The sequence below is a fragment of the Drosophila mauritiana genome, chromosome X (assembly GCF_004382145.1).
Source record: "Drosophila mauritiana strain mau12 chromosome X, ASM438214v1, whole genome shotgun sequence".
Taxonomy (NCBI): Eukaryota; Metazoa; Arthropoda; class Insecta; order Diptera; family Drosophilidae; genus Drosophila; species Drosophila mauritiana.
The window spans coordinates 7858587-7877712 of record NC_046672.1 but is presented as its reverse complement, the minus strand read 5'-3'; the positions used below and the strand labels follow the sequence as shown (position 1 = coordinate 7877712).

Below are 19126 nucleotides of genomic sequence, written 5' to 3'. Positions count from 1 at the left end.
ATCGAGCTTTTTTTCACATTTAAATTGCAGCGCCAAGTTGGCAGCCCACAAATATCTGATATCGATAACGATAACAGGCCGGCATGCCCCACCTCTACATTAAAAGGAAAAAAGCAAATAGGAAATAAAAACAAGTGATTGGATAATTTTTGTTTGTTGATCCCGCGGTCTTTGTTTGGTAAAATGGTGAAAACTTAGTTAACGCAACTTAGATGTGCTCAAATTTTGGTTAGTGTTCTTCGTGGCTTGTTTAAAACCATATATAAACAAACTCTAAACGCCGTTAACCCTTATGCGCGTGTGTGTTAGCTTGCGGCTTTTTTTTGGGTGTGGAATAGTTTGTTATTGTTGTTGTTGCAAACACGTATATTTGTGCTGCGCTATGCAACAACAATTTGTCGCTCATACTTTTTGCCTGATTTTACGTACAGTGTTCTCTCTCTAAATCGCATAACAAGTATTTATTTTGAATAAATTTCGAAAACTAAAAAATTTCCAAAGAGCGAGTGCTGTTATTAAACTGTAAAAATTCAAGAGTATTTTAATATTGCAACACTTCTTGTTGCTAAAGTTTCACCATATCGAGTGATCACCGCCCCCCACCAGCATCCCCTCTCCGAAACCACCCCCCCTTCCCGGCGACAGACAAACAGCCAGGGGAGCGAAGGAGACACAAGACAAGTGCATCGCATTTTGCCAGGAGAGGAGCAGCATCACCCTTCTCGCATCGCCCGTCGCCCATTGCATTTCGCATCTCGCATCATTGGAATTAATCAAGTGAGCTCCTCATTCGCGTGCTGCGGCCAAAGGGAACAACAACAAGTGATGGAGCAGCGGAACTAGCCAACCGACCGACTGGCTGTGTCGCCCGCAAAAGGACATCGAGAGCACAAAAGAGAGGAGCAGCAAACACGCCCATCGGCGGAAGGCAACACAAAGCACACACACATCCACACACACACATATGCAAACGTCCTTGGCTCCTGGACGCCAACAACGGATGTGCGGGAGGGCGCAGGACGAAGGATAGCTGACGTCTGAGACAAGAAACAACAGGAAGAAGACAACAGCAGCAATAGCGCCTACAACAACAGCAACCGACAAACGCAATTACGGTAAAAGGTGCGCCCAACAACATGGGTAAGTGAGCGGGGCACATTCTCTTTGCATCCTTTTTGTGTTGTGCCCATTGTCGCATTTCCATACATTACACCCTTTCACCGCGTGTCCTTGTGTGCGTGAGTGAGTGAGTACAGCAGCCCTGCAGTTCCGAAAATCACTTTGCATTCGGGAGCATTCACCAGGTGAATCATCGGGCCTTAGATCCAATAAGATTTCTTTTGGGGCAGTCCTATATGCTGTTCAATAAGGTTTTCTTTGGGGCAGTTCCGGATGTACATCTTTTACCATCCTTGAAATTTGTAACTACACAACACTTGTTTTTAGTAAATTTTGAAAAGTAATTGGTCTTGAAGTATTTAAAACAAATGATCTAGTTCATTTTAGGTTTTATTAACCGCAAATTATTTGAAAAAGTTCGAAAAGCTTAACTTTGAAAATGTCCATTAGTAAATTGCAGTTAATATTCATAAAGATATTTGTGAAGATTTAATGCATGCATTACATTAAAACCGCAAATGTGGGCCACAAATATTACTGTTATTTGTACCGCTATTTACTGGCTAATTTATGAACCGGTTCACTCTTGCACGGATATCCTGCGAGAAAAAGTGTGAGAGAACGACAAAGAGAGCGAGAGAGAGGGAAATGCGCGCGCGTGGAGAGAGAAAGCACGAGTGGGCGGGGCAGTGGAGGGGGCGCTGTGTTTTGAAACGTGTTGAGATTTTCACACTAAGCAATAAAATAGGCACCCAAAGAAATTTAAAAAAAAAAATCCAAATTTGTTTTTTAAAATTAAGGAAAAAAATTCTTAGGACAGAAGTTGGACTTGAACTCAGACCTTTCTCTAAACTGTTCCAAGCTGTAGGTGTCCTCAAAATAGTGTATAAATTGAATGCACTCTGTGCTTTTTTCGGTGTAGCAAGGAGCGTGGAGAGCGCAGAAGCCACGTGGCTCTCTCGGGCGTGTTTGTGTTTGTGGGGAAAACAATGTAAGCTGAAAAGGATCAAAAGCGCAAGGCGTTGTTGCAGGACCTAAAAGCAGCGCACAAAGCAGAAACGGGAAAGGCAGGAAGAGCGAGCGAGTGAGCGAGCGAGCGCAAGTGAAATATGAAAATTGCATTTTCCTCTTCCTGTGTGGGGGTGCTCCATTAAAAATTCCACCAGCACGAGGAGTATCCTCTTTCACGGCTCCGTGCGAGTCCTGCGGAATTCAGCAGTTCTACTGCAGTCCAGTTCAGTGGCACGAAAAAACGTTTTGGAGCATCAACAAGAGTGTAGCCAGTGCCGTCAGTCCGCAGTTTGGCCCTCGGCAGTGAACTTAACTTTTGTTTTTTAGCGCCTACTGCAGTTTTTCCCCGTGTGCTTGTGTGAGTGTCGACGCCCTTATTTAGTTTTTTAGATTTTCCAGCTTTGAATTGAAAATCACTCAAAATTATTCCGTTCGGATTTGATCGTTTTCATTTTAGCAGAAGCAGCGGCAGGAGGTGGCCCTATTGGAGGAGCAAGTGGTCCCAGTGGAGGAGGTGGCAACGACATCGGTTTAGGCATCGGCATCGAGATGCTCAAGGCTCTGTACGACTTCCAGGCGGTCTATCCGAAGACCATCAGTTTCGATGAGGGCGAGTACTTCATCCTCTACCAGACGTCCGCCCGCCAGCGCAATTGGTGGCAGGTGGTCAGCATGAAAGGCAACATTGGCTTTGTGCCCTCCAATTACGTAATGAAGATTAAGGTAAGTTCGTCACTCACTGGTGAATGGAAAGGATTACTAAACATATGCACATTTTGACAGGTGGAGCACGACTTTCTCATCAGCTTTCTGAACTCCTCGATAGAATCGCTGGAGAAGTGCACGGACCATGAGATCAATGGCATCATGTCCAAGGACGAACTGCTGGACAGGCTGCGCGAGAAGAAGCACACCATGGAGCGCCTGTATGCGGTGGGTAGATTCCATACTACTCGTATAGCAAAATGAATGTCATTTATTAATGTGTGTCCTCTATCTTGCAGGAGAGTTCCGAACGCGACGGTGACTCCTCGCTCTCCTATTCACACAGCTACAGTGACAAGGGTAGCCACCGGCACTCGCATCCCCATCCCACCCAATCCCAGACGCAGCTTCATTCCCAGCACAGGCAGCACAGTCCGCCGCCCAGCGGCGGCAGCGGTGGCTCCCAGCGCTTGGACATGAGCAAGAAGAGCATGTCCAGTCCAGCGGTGGGCTCATCGTGCGGCCTGCCCCAGAACCAGGGCATGATCGAGTCGCCCAGCATGGGCAGCATGCAGTTCCAGGGCAGCAGCTGCACCATCCAGACGCCGCAGCAGCAACAGCCGCTCCCAGCACCGCCAGCACCAGCTCCCTCGCCATCGGCAGCATCGGTCACACCCACTGCGGCATCAACGACCAAAGCGGCCACCGGCGGTGATGTAGCGCAGGACAATAGCATCACGTCGGAGCCCTCGGAGACGACAACGACCACTACGACGACCAGCGAGGATGTGGTCACCACATATAAGGAGACCAGCCAAATGAGCACCAGCCAGCAGCACAAGCCGCAAAATGGCAGCACTGCCTCGGCGTCCATTTCCGCATCTGCCTCGGCCTCAGCTTTGCGCAGCAACGGCGGCAACGGCAAGGCCAACGGGAGTGCGGCCGCTCTGCACCAGGAGCTGCAGCAGGAGGAAGCGGACAGTGCGCCGGACAAGTCGGATGATGCCAGCGCCGTGCAAAGTGACGACGGTTGCCCGGCCAACGGAGACAGTGCGGATAATAGCCAGGCGCTGGACAGCATCGACAGTCCGTCGCATCGACAGCGCGGCCTGAGCCTAGGCAGAATCGAGGAGGGTGCCACAGGAGGAGGCCAGCTGAAGGTGGAGTCATCGGATGTGTATCAGATTGTGGACGCCTTGCGGCGGAACACCAACCTCAGCTTCGATCTCTCCTGCGAGGCGTTGCGCGTGGTGCTGACCAGCCTGGAGCAGCTGTACAACGGAGCCATCAATCCGTACCTGGAGGCGGTGGCCGTTCATGTCACTGGCAAGGTGGCCACGCCCAAGGAGCTGCTGGGCATTACGCACGACGCCAAGCGGTTGCAGTATCTCTTTGCCCAGCTGGCGGACTGCAAAAACGATACGGAGCAACGCACTTGGATGCTCTACGAGGACGAGGAGGACATCATTCAGTTCCTTGAGGAGCTCGTCGAGATTTTGGTAGGAACTAGCTTCTTTTGTAACTTGAAATCTTAAACATATATCACTCCTTACAGATCAATGCTGATGAGAGCATCAGTTGCTACGAGATGTCCTGCGATCAGTACCAGATGTTTATCAATCTGGTGCAGTACTATCAGATGGAGACGCGCTGGTCCATCAAGCGACTGCTGCTCAAGACCTTTACGGCCGCTTGCCATCTGGACTATATCATTGTGGACATATTGCTGACCTCGGTGCTGCCATTGGAGATTGTAAGCAGGAGCTCAGATTGTGCCACCTTATGGTTCCCTAAGCTTAGAACTTAACATGCCCTTTCAGGTCGAGGACATGAAGACGCACTTCTCCAATCTGGATCGCTTCAAGCAGCTAGTCAAGATGCTCACTATTATCTTCTCACTTGGGCAGCCCATGCCGGTTAATCATCAGGGTGAGATCTATCGTAACTTTACCAATAGTACTTTGATGTATATTGATGTCTATTATAGATTATTTGGGCGTACACTTTGCCAGCTTCCTGCTGGAAATCGTCGAGGGCAATAATCCGGAGGTCTTGGTGGACATGGTCATTGCCTTGATCTTGGCCTTCAATCAGCAATTTAGCGAACACACCTATAATGTCATCATCGAAGGTATGCAGAATCTGCCATCCGCCAAGGTTTTTACGGAGAAGCTGCTACTTTTGCTCAATCGGGAGGGTAAGTTTTCAATCTTAAGCATACTAATTAATTAACTAAGAAACAAAGCCATGTAAATTTGATCGATTTCTTCTTGAATTCTAACCAGATGATCCCACACGCTTGCTCAAGCATCCCAACGAGCATATGAACACGGTGCTGCGAATGTTTATCGACATATTCAGCCATCCGGATACGGCGGGCATGTTCTACACGAACGACATCAAGGTGCTTATCGATATAGTGGTTCGCCAGCTATCCGATTTGGATGCCGGCAGTACGGTGAGTCCGCCAGAAGTCCATGCAACTATAGTGCTCCTTACTAAGTACACTTTAATTTGGTTTCAGACGCGGCCGTGCTACTTGGAGCTGTGCCGACGCATCCTGCGCAATACGAACTATCAGGAGCACCAGCATCGCAAGCATGATCTCATGAAGATCTTCACGCGCATCTTCTGCGAGGAGACCGAGTGCAGTGCCTCCGATCAGCAGCTGGTGCGGGAAATAGCGAACGAGTTTCCGCAGCTGTTCAAGGCCTAAGGATTAATGGATACGTATACCAAAACAACAACAAAAGCCGAAACCAAAAACAAAAAAAAAAACGAAGGGAAACCAAAATTGTAAAGCGTTGCTAGTGAGGCGAGCCGTTGAAAGCGAGCCAAACCTTAAAATCTCAAATAATTTCAAGTTTGATCAGTGCATTTGTTATGCGTTTGTTTAGTGTCTCGGTCTAGGATAGCCCTCGTCAAATATTGAAAAGAATGCATTTCGATCCATGCCGGATCGAAAGGGAGCACACACGCGACTCTACATATATCTTATGAACATAGTCTGTAAGCAGGACAAATGTACTAGTTGCATGTGGAGTAGATGCAACCTCATAGAGATGATAACCCAATCTAGCGATCTAGACGAAAGAAATGAAGCCATAGCCTATAGCCCATATAGTCTAACACTAAATTATCCCCTGTTTAGGATGATTTCACTAATTTAGAATTTAGCCAGGGACAATTTTAGCCAGACGCAGAGTCAGAGATTAGCCTCACTTTTAAATTTTTATAGTTCCAATTGCCCATTTGTTTGGAATTCAAAATTTTGACAAAACAAAAGAAGATTGAAGCATAAGGAATAAGGAAATATTTCGAGGAATATAATATTTATAGCCTAATTATACACCTATAATGAAAAATATACATTCACGGCGAATGCGAATGAAACGTTAATTGCAATCTACAAGTAAACAATTGATATATTAACGATGTATGACCGCAGTATTTGCAGCTAGCAAAATCCAAATCGATTCGAATGTAACGAGCATATAATGTTAAATTTGTTTATATAATCTATGAGGAGGAGAACTAAGCCGAACAGGAAATCATTGACAATTGTTAAAGCTCAAATACTTATTAATTGGAGGCTAAGGAGGCTGGAAATTGAAAACAATTAACTATGCAGAAGCATTGAAAGTTAGGACACCCATTTGCATTTCTCCCTCACTAAAAGACACACTGTGGCACTTGCATTTTGAAGGTTTACGGAATTCCGAATGATATTAAAACAAATTATTGCATTACAAGTTTCATTTTTTTTAATATTTGTTAATACATTTTCTTTCTGAACTATAGGGTCTTAACCTCCAGCAAACCAGTCACGTTTTCTCTATATATCTCTCACTATTTATCAAGAAAAATAACAACACAAAATTCCCAGCGGATTCTACGAAAAGATCCATAATTTTAAATTTAATTTTAAGGCAACTCTATTGTATTTGTTATGTTATTTAGTAGTTAGATTCGAAGAGGCCTAGGACCTCTCATTCTAGTTTCGAAACAGGAATACTGTATTTATTTCTGATAGCACGATCCGCTGGGAAAAGTTATATCTATCTCTATATAAACACATACAGCCAACAAGATAACAGCATAACGAGTTTTGGACAGATTTCAATGGTCTTTCTTTGTTATTGTTACGTCACAGTTATAAATCTTAAATGTTAAAACAACGAAGCTCAAATGAAAATTAACATTTTAGACCAGATTAGTAATGAAATACGGAAATTAGAGGCGGAAACCACATTCGATATTTATTCCTCATTGGATTTGGTTACCTAAAACGTAGTATGGAAATCCTGATATCATTCCACTTTAAAAAAGCAATACATTTTTCAAGTTTTCACGCCCTCCAGTTAACGAAAAGTGGTTTAGAAAACACTGCCTATAGCTTAGGAAGAAATTGAAAATTCGCCTCAGCCTGAATTGAAGTAAAAGTTAACGTAATTATAAAATTCAGCATTTTGCCATAAATTTCTATTGTGGTTTCCCCCCTAACCTTTTGCGATCCAATTTGCTTTAAGTTTTAGAGATTCTCATTGTTATATTGTTTAAGAAACCAATTTTAATCAAAACGCATGAGCATGATATTAAAAGGTCTATTTAAAAAACCCTGTATGGATCCAATTTTTAAATTAATATTAAAATTGAGACAAGCTGCGCTGATTCATAAACGAATTTAATTTGCCAAGTTTCATAACGAATAGGAGTATTTACAAACAGTTAAAAACTAAACTAAATCAGAAACTAAAACCAATATTAGCCACGAATTGTACCTTTCGATTTTGAATTTAAATAACACTCTCGGTATTTGCAAGAAAAAAAAGAAATAAATAAAAACCATAAGGCAAAGAGTACACGAAGCTGCAATAAAAACAATTGATGTTTAAAAGTACTACGTTAACAAAAACAAACACGTTTTACGTCAAGCAAATAGAGCTAATTTAAAAGATTGTTATCCTCTCATTTTTTAACACGAAATAGAGATCCTAAATACAGAAAACCAAACAAATTACAAGTTTTAATAAACGCATTCAAAATGTAACGGAACGAAATTACAATTGTAAGAAACGAAAATAATAAATGCAGAAATTCAAGTATACATTCAACAAGTTTAAAATTCAAATTCTTTGAGAACAAATAATTCAAATACCTATTTGAAAGCTGATGTTTTTGAAAATTGTATGCAAAATAATTTAGGTTTGAATCTCGACTTTGTGGCCATTGAAGCTTTGCACCACTTTTGTTCAGTGGTATATTTTTTTAGCATTTTGCGGTATATTTTAACGGTCATCAATGGTCACACTTTGCGGGCGCTGGTCACACCACAAATTTTCCAAGTCTTTCATATTCCGGAAAACAAAACAAAATTAATTAAGTAATTAGAGACGAAGTATCTAGGAAAATGCACAGGGAATCACGGTGATTAAACGGGAATGTGGAGAAGTATCGAAGCGTAAGAATCGACGGCGACCGTCAGTCCACAAAAACACCACCCACGAGCAACAATAACAACAATACAGCTAAAACGGGAGGCTACTGCAAATATACACACACCGAAAGAAATCAAAATAAAAAGGTACGGAATATGTGTGTGTATGCATAATTGTTTGATGAAAAATAGAATTACTTTATATTGAATATATATCCCGGATTTTTGTGAGTGTGTGTGTGGGAGAGTGCGACAACAACATCATCAGCCATAGACGAACAACAACAACAATGACAGTTTGACCCCCGCACAGCTGTGAATGTTCTCCATCTCTCTTTGACACCCGCAGTCCCCATCGCCCTCTCTCTCTAATTTCGCATTCTGCTGCCTTGAATTCAAAATCAAACTTCCAATCGCCACATACATATTTACCTCTGTTTCCAGCAATTTGCCGTTAGTCGGGAGCCCTAAGCTGCGAACGTGCATTCGTACATATGTACATATATACATATATGTGGATCTCTATAACTTCCCCCGTTAGCTTAGTTGCAATATTTTCTTTGTTGTGCTATTGCCATCCCTTTTGCACACCACCCTACCCCGCCTACCCGAAAACTACGCACTTTGCTTTTGGCCTGCTTATTGCGTTGTGTTTTCGCTTCTCCCCCTGTTTTGCGTTTCAAAAGTCTTATCAGTACGAACAATTAAATGTGCGCTTTAAAGCTGAGTAATAAATTGAATGCTTTTACAACAACAAAAATTTGCTACCATTTTCTGCCCCTCTCCCACACAAGCGTACAAACACACACATGTGCAGTCAATGACCCAGTATGCATGTGTGGGGGGAAGTTGCAAAAACACGATAAACGAAATCCACAAAGATGTCTTCCTAATTTTTGACTTTGATTTTGAGTTTGCATTCGAACCCTTCGCTTAACCGTTGCATTTGACCTCGTTAAATCTCCTCCTTCATTTGCTTTTGGCATGTGTATTTGTATATATTTTGTTGCTAGGCTCCACACGCACACACACTTAGGCAGTGGCATGTGTGCAATTTTGAAGGGCATCGCCACTTCGGCTTTTTAGCCTCTCCCGTCTCTCTCCCCTTTCAGCCCACTCCCCCTCCTAGTGCCATTTCCCGTTTCATTTCTTTCTCTAGCTTCTTGTTTTTCTGGCTTTGCTTTGCCTTTGCTGCATTTCACAGCTGTCGCTGTCCTTGATTATAGCTTTTCTTTGCTTTGCTTTGCTTTACTTTAGGGGCTCTCTTTTCGTCCAATTTGTTGTTGCTCATCGCTTTGTTATTATGATTTTCCTTTGAAGGGGGTCCATTACACTTAGAAAAAAAGCGATGTAAAAAAGTTAAAAATTGAAGCTAGAGATGAAAACAAATTTATTTCTTTTACATATAATATTACCAAAAAATTTTCTGTTTTGCCTTGAAGTATGCAATATATTCGGCAGACTAAATTTTGTTTCTATTCCACCGTTTTCAATATGTTTAAAAGCTGGAATTTGGAAACAATTTTATTACTTCTTTTATAATTATATTGCCCAAATTTATTAAGGCTGAAGCTGCCATACGCAAATATATTTCTAATTTGAAATTGGATCCCAGCTTAGTTTTTCCTGTGTACTGCACTCAGCAATCTCTCTCTCCCTCGCCCCTCTTCTTCCACCCGTCAGCCCCCACCAACCTTCTCTCTTTTGCGCTTGCTCTCCCGATTGTCGCTCTCTGCTTTATGCTGGCGTCGCTGCCGCCGTCAGATGCTCGTGAGCTCCAACGTGCGCTGCTTTCTGCTTTTCTGCTTTCTGCTTTGGGGGCTCGAAACTCTGTTGCCAGTTAATTTTCAGTAACTAGTTGAAGTAGACAACAAAACGAGCGAAAACGAAAACACACACATATGTAGGCTGATATATGTGCATAGGGGAGACGGAGGGCCAGCAACAACTAAAAACATCATCATCGAAAACCACAACAATAGTTGCAAGTAAATAACAAAGTCACAAAAATCCGACTTATATATGTATATTTGCGAAAAGTTTAAATTTAAATATTTGATAAGTGTGTGATTATTTAATGGTGATGCCAATGGTGATATGATAAATGAAGACATTCATATATTAAAGAGTGAAAAGAATTCCACCTCCAAGAGACAACAACAAAAGCATCAAATTGCAGCTGACTTTTATTATTTTGTTTGTTTATTATTGCTGTTGCTGACTTGGTTGCTTGGTGATCTTCCATGTGGTGGCATCACGAGTACACACGCACACTTCCACTTCCACTCAAGAGTCTTGCACAAAAGCAATGCAATGCAAAAACAACAACAGCGACAGCGACGAGAGACAGTATTACTTCGCTTATTGCGTACAGTAAGGCCAATAAAAAGCAACAACGACAGGCACAGTAATGCTTCTCCACACAGAAATCGAAAGAGAATTTCACAATTTGTTAAACTAACGAAGCCAAACCGTGACAGAAAGACAGAAACGGAAAGACTTTTGATATGGGGTGACCATAAGGAGGAAAAGAGATAGGGGGCGATAGGGGAGCCAGCGCGCACACACACACAAACAGACACATACAAACACTTGACAAAGTACAAGAGAGTAACAGCAGTAACAGCAGAATTAGCTCATCCCAAAGCGTGGAAGAGTGGTGAAGAGAGAGGGAGAGCCATAGAATGGGGCACAGTGGGGTAAAGCGAAAAATTCACAAAGCATATATTATAATTTGAAAATGTTCATTTTCCTGAAATTTGTGTAAGAATTTTCATAATTCCCTAAAGCAAAGTTCGTTTGATTTACGTTGCTGATCGATCTACATATGTTTCTCACATCTCCACTGTACATTTGTTGATTTCAAGACTGCTGTGGGGCTGCCTCTCTTCTACTCTCTTTCTGGCTCTCTCTCTCTCTCTGGCAGTGCTCCGTGACTTTTAAGCAACAACATTAAACAGCTGAGCTTGTTTGAAAACAACAGCCACCCAACCAACCAACTAGCACAAAAGCCCCCTCCCGCCGAAACGGGAAACGGAATTGAAATTGAAACGAAATCGCCAAGAGCAAGTGAGTGGTGAGAGAAAGGATGAAAAAGTCATAGGAGAGGGGGGGGGGATAGAGCATAACGGTATCCCGAAAGTATGCAGCATAAGTCCGCTGAGCAAATCCGTTTCGAAGGACGGCGCTTTTTGCAAATGGTAATGACGTATTAGAGAGTGAGAGAGCTGAAGAGAGAGAAAGCGGGAGTGGGAGTGGGTGGATTTGGACGACTACGTCACAGATTGCTGACATAGTTTCCTCATTTAGGCCAAGTATGCATGTGCATGTTCTCTGTGTGTGTGTGTGTGTGCGAGAGCAAGAGATTCGCTGGTGACCTACATAACCATGAATATAAATATATATACGGCATATAGATAACTCAGAAGGTAACTCGACCTCCTCCAGATCATATCCCCTCACTTGGCGCCACAGTCCCAATTGGCGAAGTTGAACTTTTGCGGGATAAAATTACCAGTAATTAAATGTGCATTTTTTAGAGAACATAATTTTAAAAGGGATAACATTAGAAATGTTAGGAACACTTTTAAATTTATTATTTATTTAACCTATCTTTATTTTTAACTCTGAAAAATAAACTGAGAAAGTAAAATTGTAAAGGAATACCTATTTAGTGATACGCCAATACTTCCTAAAGTTGCTGTCTCTAGGCTCTCCGTGACCTCACCTGACTTATCTGTAATTTGAATATCCTTGCTTATCCTTGTGTCCATTAATTGTCATTGCAGGCAGCTCCCGTTTTGCTCTGGACGGTGCCAGTGAGACTTGACGAATGCGGAGCAGTTCGTGGCTGGCGGAGCAGCAGCTGGGCAACCGGAAGCGGATAGCGGATGTAACTCAATAGCAATATTTCAAAGGAACAACATTAAGCATACAACTAATAGATAACAAAGATAACACCGCCTTAGCCTTAGTGAAAAACAACGAGGAGACGACCACTCCATAACCAAATCAAATCAAACCAAACCAATCAAATCAAAAGCCAGGCAACTACAATCCCAAATAAACCAACAAAATGTCCTCGCCCAGTGCCGGAAAGCGACGCATGGACAACGATGTGATCAAGCTGATCGAATCGAAGCACGAGGTGACGATCCTGGGAGGCCTCAACGAGTTCCACGTCAAGTTCTTCGGTCCAACGGAGACGCCCTACGAGGGCGGCGTGTGGAAGGTGCGCGTCTACCTGCCCGACAACTATCCCTTTAAGTCACCCAGCATTGGTTTTGTGAACAAGATCTACCATCCGAACATTGACGAATCCTCTGGGACGGTGTGCCTGGATGTGATCAATCAGGCCTGGACGGCGTTGTACGATCTATCGAACATCTTTGAATCGTTCTTGCCGCAGCTGCTCACATATCCCAATCCGGTCGATCCGCTCAATCGGGACGCGGCCGCATTGTACCTGCACGAGCCGGAGGAGTACCATCGCAAGGTGGCCGACTATGTGCAGCGCTATGCCACCGAGGACGCGTTGCGGGCGGCGCAGCAGGAGCGGGAGAGCAGCGACAGCGAGTCGAGCATGTCCGACTACAGTGAGGATGAGGCCAGGGACATGGAGTTATAATATCGGTTGGAACGCCAGCCTACGGAACTACCGCTAACACTAACACTGACAACAGCCTAATACAAATGCTTCGAGAATCCATTTTCCCGCCACCCAATCTCCCCAACCAAACACACTCACTAATACTGTCACCATACCCCTTCAGTTGGCGATGGAACAACAAGCAACAATATATATATATACATATATATATATATAATAATAATTGATAAATGATAATTGGATTTTAAGATAGAAAGTGATTCGATGATGGCGTGTGATGATCAGCGCACACACGCAGATACATATAAATATATACATAATATATATATATATACACTAATGTAAGCAGAAAGAAAAACAAGATTTAAAAACTCTTAGTTTAGCCATCAGTAGCTGATAACAAAACGGATTGGAGCAACGATCGTAACAGATCATAGCAGATATATAGACCACAGCAAAAAAAAAATGGAACGGATGGAAGAGCAAAATGGAAACAAACAGAATAGAAACACAAACAAACAAACAAACAAACAAAACCGATAAAATACAGATAGCAGAGATAAAAGCATAGATGCAAGCGCAATTTAAATGGTTAATAGTAAGTGCACATGCAATGCGAAATCTGATGAGAAATTGCTTTGGCCTTGATCTGGCATTAAACAGACTTCGATGCTCGTCGTTCTTTAGAGTTTAGCAATGGAGTATCAAGTTGATAGAAAACGTAAACACAAGTACCACCATCAAACATAAGTTTTTGGAAAGCCCACACCACATGAAAACCAAACGACGATAACCCAATATATCCAATTTGCAATCCAGAGGAACGGAAACCTTAGAACGATCGATCGATCAACAAAAGTGCGGATTATTTGTTCTTATGTACGAGTGTGTACTTTATATGTTTGTCTTGTTTTGGTTCTGTTTAATTGTAAGCGCGAATTTTTTATTGTCTGTATATGTGTATGTTTATTAAGATATTCGGAAACCGCAGAAAATCATCATCTGACTTAGCAGCACTTTCCCTGCCGAAGTGAAAAAAAAAAAAAAATATCAAAAGGTGAACACGATCGATACGAAATGAAACGAAATAGAAAGCCAAGACAAATCCTAGAGGAAACGCATGGAGGTGGTTGCGTGGAACAGACAGAATAATCGTTGCAGTTCTTTTTCTTGTTAATTAATCTTATTATACGGTTATTATGTAATATTTTAAAATAGGATTCGAATTGATCATGTAATTAAATGCAATAATTCTTATGTCTAACTTATGTCACCCGTGTTTAAGCCAAAAGCATATATTTTTTTATTACAATACATTTTGCCTTTACACCACATTTACTACTTGATTTATCGTTCTCTCTCTCTCTCTTAGTCATCTCTCTCCCTCGTTCTCGCTTTTTAAAATTGTTAATCAAATTGGAGAACCGGAGAACACCCGGTGGGTTGGAATTTTGAAGAGGGTGTGATTTTTAGAAGGCGGGTTCTTAAGTGAAATCAAATGAAAGTGCAGATATATAGACATTAGCGATCTACTGTACTATGTACTAACACTATAACAATACTTATGCCTAAGTCTAACAGCAGAATTAATGAGTAATCTGATAGTTGTATATAAGTGACACACACACACCAACAGACACACACTCAACATACATATATAAATATATATATATATGCCGATATCTATCAGGATACACAATAATTAAAACGTAATTCAAGCAATCGAAGTCAGATGGAAATGAAACCCCATGGACGAGAGTGGGACAAAAAATGAGTAAAAATAGTAAAGAAATATAAAAAAAAAAAATAAAAAGAAAATTTAAAAAACATGTTACAAACAAGTGAAATCTAACAAATAAAAAAAAATGGAAACGAAAGAAAAGAAAAGAAAGTTACGCCCGTTTCTTGGCCTTGTTTTGTCAATAGTTGTTGGTTCTTCGCCTGGCACCGCCCCACATATCCAATATCCAATGGGCCAAGCTTTCTCCTTGGCTCCTTGGCTCCACCAGTCTCCCTACCTAGTCCAACTGACAATGCCTGCGGATTGTCAACGCCTTGGAAACTGGTGGAGAGTGCCACGTTTGTTGATTCCCTCAGCGCCTTTTTACCTTTTGTTGTGGCCCAAGGGCCGAGGGACACGGTTTAACGCTCCTGCGTGGAGTTAATCGGGCAATCAAAACAAAAACAACAACAGCAGCAGCTAAAGCGCCCGGGCGAAACAGCAAAACATGGGTATCTACTTTAAAGATCTATAAAACAAAAACCAACAACATTCCGTGTCTCTCTCTCTGTGTGTGTGAGTGTGTGTGTACTCGTCGCTTTTGTATCTGTGTGTGTGTGGAGTAATTACTCCTGGCGTTTCGACAATTGCCATAGCATACTTTGCAGCGCGCCCCCAACAAAGTGCCCCATTCTGCGAAATAGTTGAACGCAAGTTGTTTGTCGGCACTGCAGGCGAAATTCCATTTGAGGTTTAAAAACAGGTGTGGGGGGGTCTCCTTAAAAGGTCCTCAAGTCCATTGAAATTCCAGGAATAAGGCTATAAAATGGGTGGCACGTCCATCTGTGATGTAATGCTTGCATATTTACATACATTGCGTCCACATGGAAAAGCCGATATTTTCGTTGCCTCCACCTGCCAACTGGCCTGCAATGCATAGAGAATCTTGGCCATGTATCAGTGAAAATCAATAGAAAATGTTTATTTATTCAATGCATTAGGAACGGTATCAGTTTTTTGTATACATATACCAGCCATTCGATATTGATTCCCAACGAAGGAACATAACCCATTGTATATGGTTTATGGGTTCACTTATTATTCATCTCCAGTTTCTGATTGATTTACAAATGAGTTTCAAATTAAGAAGTTATAAAACTCATGCTGATGTAGCATCCAATAGGCTGCCGGAGCAGATGCCTTCGCTTGGCTTGCAAATCGCGACTGAGGCGCTTCGAGGGATTGGCCAAAAGAACAGGCGAGGAGCAAGCTCGTCCAGGTCCTCTGTCATATGTAATTGGGGATATATGTTGCAGTTATTTGAGCGGAGGCGCCGGTTGCAACCCGTTGATGGACTGCCAGGTCCAAAGATGTTTGATTTAGTTGCCCCATCAGAGGTGGTCGCCCAAGTGTGGGTTTGGGTGATCCCATGTTGCAGGCTTTGTGTGGCAACCGGGCAACCGATATCAACAAATTACACGAAACCGTATGCCGCACATACATGGGATCGGGGTTCTAGACAAACGGTTCTCGGTGGCCCGAACCCAGCACGCTTCCCCGTTTCCACATCCACTTCCAAAATACTCAGTTTCCCCCAACTGGAGCAAATGAAAATGCTAATAAAATTATAGTGTCTGGAGCGGAGGCGGTCATAAACAGACAGATGGATAGACATAGACATAGACAGGCGGGCCCCCATATGCTGCTCCTTCACTTATATGGGTAATCACCAGATAATAACATTTTTTCTCAAAGGAGGCACGACACAACAACACGGAGCAGGGAGGACTTTGGTGGCAGAGTGGATTGAAATCAAAGTGAGCACAAAAGTAAATGAGTGCACTTAAACAAAAAAGAAGTGAATCAGTATCACTGAACATTATTCGTTATGAATTTCGGTATGTGGGTTATGTGAGATATAGTAAGATACTTTGGATTGTAAACCTTTGATCATCTTTTATTTGTATACCAAATGGTGTGCAGTTGAGTGCTCTGCTATTGGTTTCGCTCAGTGTATTTCGAATCGAAAACAATTTATGGGCCGAATGTGAACGCTATTACCCATTTGAATGGGGTGAATGGAGTTTGGGGTTCTGCTTCTGGCGCGGCGCATTTGCATTTCAGGCCTTTTGTTTGCTCTGCTCCACATCCACACACTTGAAGGGCCTTTCTGGCTAAGCTCGCCTCGCCAAGGAGGAGGAGTTTAATTCGGCGCCAGGGGTTGCGGGGGTGAGTGTGTCGACTTTGACACATAAAGCAGTAGCAGGCCAACACAAAGACAGAGACACGCACCCATGTAAAGCTGAACCTTATTTTTTTTTTATTATTTTTTTTATTATTATTTTTTTTTTTGGGTTGCAGGAAAGGCGGGCGCTGGCAAGGGTCGCTCGCCAACACCGACACCCAATCGGGATGGCGGGGCAACGGCTGGTGGTGGCGGTGGTGCAACAGCGGCACCCACAGCAACTGGCGGCACCACTGGCGTCGGTAGATCCACACTACATGCCAACAAAACGATACTGAAAACGGTATCCGTGTTCCTTGCCAGCGGCAAGCGCAACTCGAGCAACCAACAGTCGAAGGCCGCCGCGGCTGCTTTGCAGAACAAACGGCAACAGCGGCAACGGAGGATGGATGAGCTGAGCGGCAAAGTGAATCCCAAGCTGTTGGACAGCCTGCGAAAGAAGACGCGGTTTACCAAGTGAGTGAAATATACACAAGCGTACGATGATGAACTGTACTTGCCACTTGGCGACCGAACAGGGATGAGCTGGATGCGTTGTGCCGCATCTATCGCAAGCTGGTGTCCAATTGTCAATATGCGGCCAAGACGCTGGCCTCCAGCTCGTCGAGCGCAGCTATTGCCAAGCCACATGCCGCCGTGGAGGTAACTATGAGCAGATCCACAGATCCTGTCGAGAAATGGGGTTTAAGCGTCATTCTCCGCAGGGCATCGATCGCATTGTGTTCCGCGAGCTGTTGCACAGCACCTTCGACATCGTCACCGAGGAGATCCTGATGGAGCGCATCTTCTGCAGCTGGGACAAGGCCCACGAGGGCTTGCCCCTTCGTCTCGAGGGCTGGCTGATTGGACTTTCAACATTCCTGCGCGGCACGCCGGCGGAACGGGCGGCTTTTTGCTTCCGCGTTTACGATCTGAACACGGATGGATTCATCACCAAGGATGAAATGTTCACGCTGCTGCGAAACTGCCTGATTAAACAGCCGCAGGACGAAGATCCCGACGAGGGCGTCAAGGATCTGGTGGAGATTGTGCTCAAGAAGTTCGACCTGGACAAGGACGGCAAGGTGAGCGGATTAGGCGGTAAGATGCCACATAGATATAATGATTTGGTTTGCAGGTATCCCTGGAGGACTTTATGGGCACGGTCACCGCGGAACCATTGCTAATCGAGGCCTTTGGCCAGTGTCTGCCCACAGACAGCGCCGTGGTTTCCTTCTTCTCCACGCTGCAGGTGTAATCAGCATCGAAATAACTTTGAATTTGTTAATGTATCAATAAAATTAATCAATCATTTATGCATAATTTCAATCTTTAATGGTGCAGTACATTGGTACACAAAAGTTGAAGCTTGTCAATAGACGTTTAGTTATTAATGCCAACACTTTGCACGATCGATGGCGTGGAACTTGTTTATGCATCCCACCTGAACTGGTGATCCCTGCAAATAGCCAGACTTAAAGCGGGTCCGATTCGCGGATGCTGTTAAGACTAATTGCGGTTGCTAGTTGACTCAGTGGTGACCCCGACCCACGACAGGGGTGCAATTTGCAGTCGCGAACCTGTAATTGGCACGTATCCACATTTGGATCATTCCCCAGATGGAGGTGCGGATTGAGATGGATGCCGCGGATGAGCCGTCAAGGCGTCATATTTATGCAAGCCTCGGGTGAAACAATAAACCAGTCAGTCAGTTAGTCAGCTAGTCAGTTAGTCAGTTAGTCAGTTAGTCAGTTAGTCAACCGGTCTGGTTATGCGAGCTAATTTATTCGATTAGCCAGCCGCATCCACAGCGGAACAACTATATAGCCGCATAGATACAGATACACAGGCCCGACTAGCGAATTGTCACGAATCTTGTTCATCTATTGAATGCATTCATGCAACGCAACGCCCAAAGCCTGTTCTATTCGAAATTGTTTTGTTTCATTGGGTTGCAACTACGCCGGCCAGCCACCGATATCTAGATGGATGGCGTTCATTCCATCTGGCAAGTGGGAAGGTGGACCGGACCGGACCGGATCGGATAGATGGCGAACCGGAATGAGTGAGTGCAGCATGGCAGCTATAAGGTGTCCGTCCAAGTTCGAGTTGCCGGAAAGGAAGATGACGCCCTTGATGTTGACTTGACATTACTGCTCAATATTAATAACCAAAATGTTTGTGTTTCACTAAGTTCGCAGTATTCAAACTAGAACGATTTAATCGCTTACTCTTGAAATGCAAACTAAGTATCACCCTTGACGGACACCATAAATAAGTTACAGATATAGTTAAGATCAG

The 19126-nt window shown here is 43.5% G+C and overlaps 3 protein-coding genes across 7 annotated transcripts; all 3 read left to right on the top strand.

Annotated features, from left to right (window-relative positions):
- Positions 1 to 103: 103 nt before the first annotated feature.
- Positions 104 to 5638, top strand: LOC117147161 (NCK-interacting protein with SH3 domain). 4 transcript variants are annotated; one of them, XM_033313947.1, is made up of 9 exons: positions 104 to 1122; positions 2588 to 2853; positions 2914 to 3063; positions 3135 to 4334; positions 4391 to 4588; positions 4656 to 4764; positions 4823 to 5032; positions 5121 to 5293; positions 5360 to 5638. In XM_033313947.1, exons 2-9 carry the CDS (start codon positions 2680 to 2682, stop codon positions 5549 to 5551), a joined length of 2406 nt encoding a protein of 801 aa, XP_033169838.1. In that variant the 5' UTR covers positions 104 to 1122; positions 2588 to 2679; the 3' UTR covers positions 5552 to 5638. The 4 variants fall into 4 exon arrangements, with proteins under 4 accessions (XP_033169838.1, XP_033169837.1, XP_033169835.1 ...); XM_033313946.1 differs by having other exon boundaries at positions 104 to 1140; positions 2591 to 2853; XM_033313944.1 differs by having other exon boundaries at positions 104 to 1140.
- Positions 5639 to 8139: 2501 nt separating this feature from the next.
- On the top strand, positions 8140 to 13929 carry LOC117147185 (ubiquitin-conjugating enzyme E2 H). 2 transcript variants are annotated; one of them, XM_033313985.1, is made up of 2 exons: positions 8140 to 8419; positions 12061 to 13929. In XM_033313985.1, exon 2 carries the CDS (start codon positions 12348 to 12350, stop codon positions 12897 to 12899), a length of 552 nt encoding a protein of 183 aa, XP_033169876.1. In that variant the 5' UTR covers positions 8140 to 8419; positions 12061 to 12347; the 3' UTR covers positions 12900 to 13929. The 2 variants fall into 2 exon arrangements, with proteins under 2 accessions (XP_033169876.1, XP_033169877.1); XM_033313986.1 differs by lacking the exon at positions 8140 to 8419 and adding an exon at positions 10103 to 10260.
- Positions 13930 to 14307: 378 nt separating this feature from the next.
- LOC117147183 (EF-hand calcium-binding domain-containing protein 1) lies at positions 14308 to 18323 on the top strand. The gene is made up of 5 exons (XM_033313984.1): positions 14308 to 15113; positions 16963 to 17302; positions 17365 to 17488; positions 17551 to 17910; positions 17964 to 18323. The coding sequence occupies exons 1-5, from the start codon at positions 15110 to 15112 to the stop codon at positions 18081 to 18083; spliced, it is 948 nt and encodes a 315-aa protein (XP_033169875.1). The 5' UTR covers positions 14308 to 15109; the 3' UTR covers positions 18084 to 18323.
- Positions 18324 to 19126: the final 803 nt, after the last annotated feature.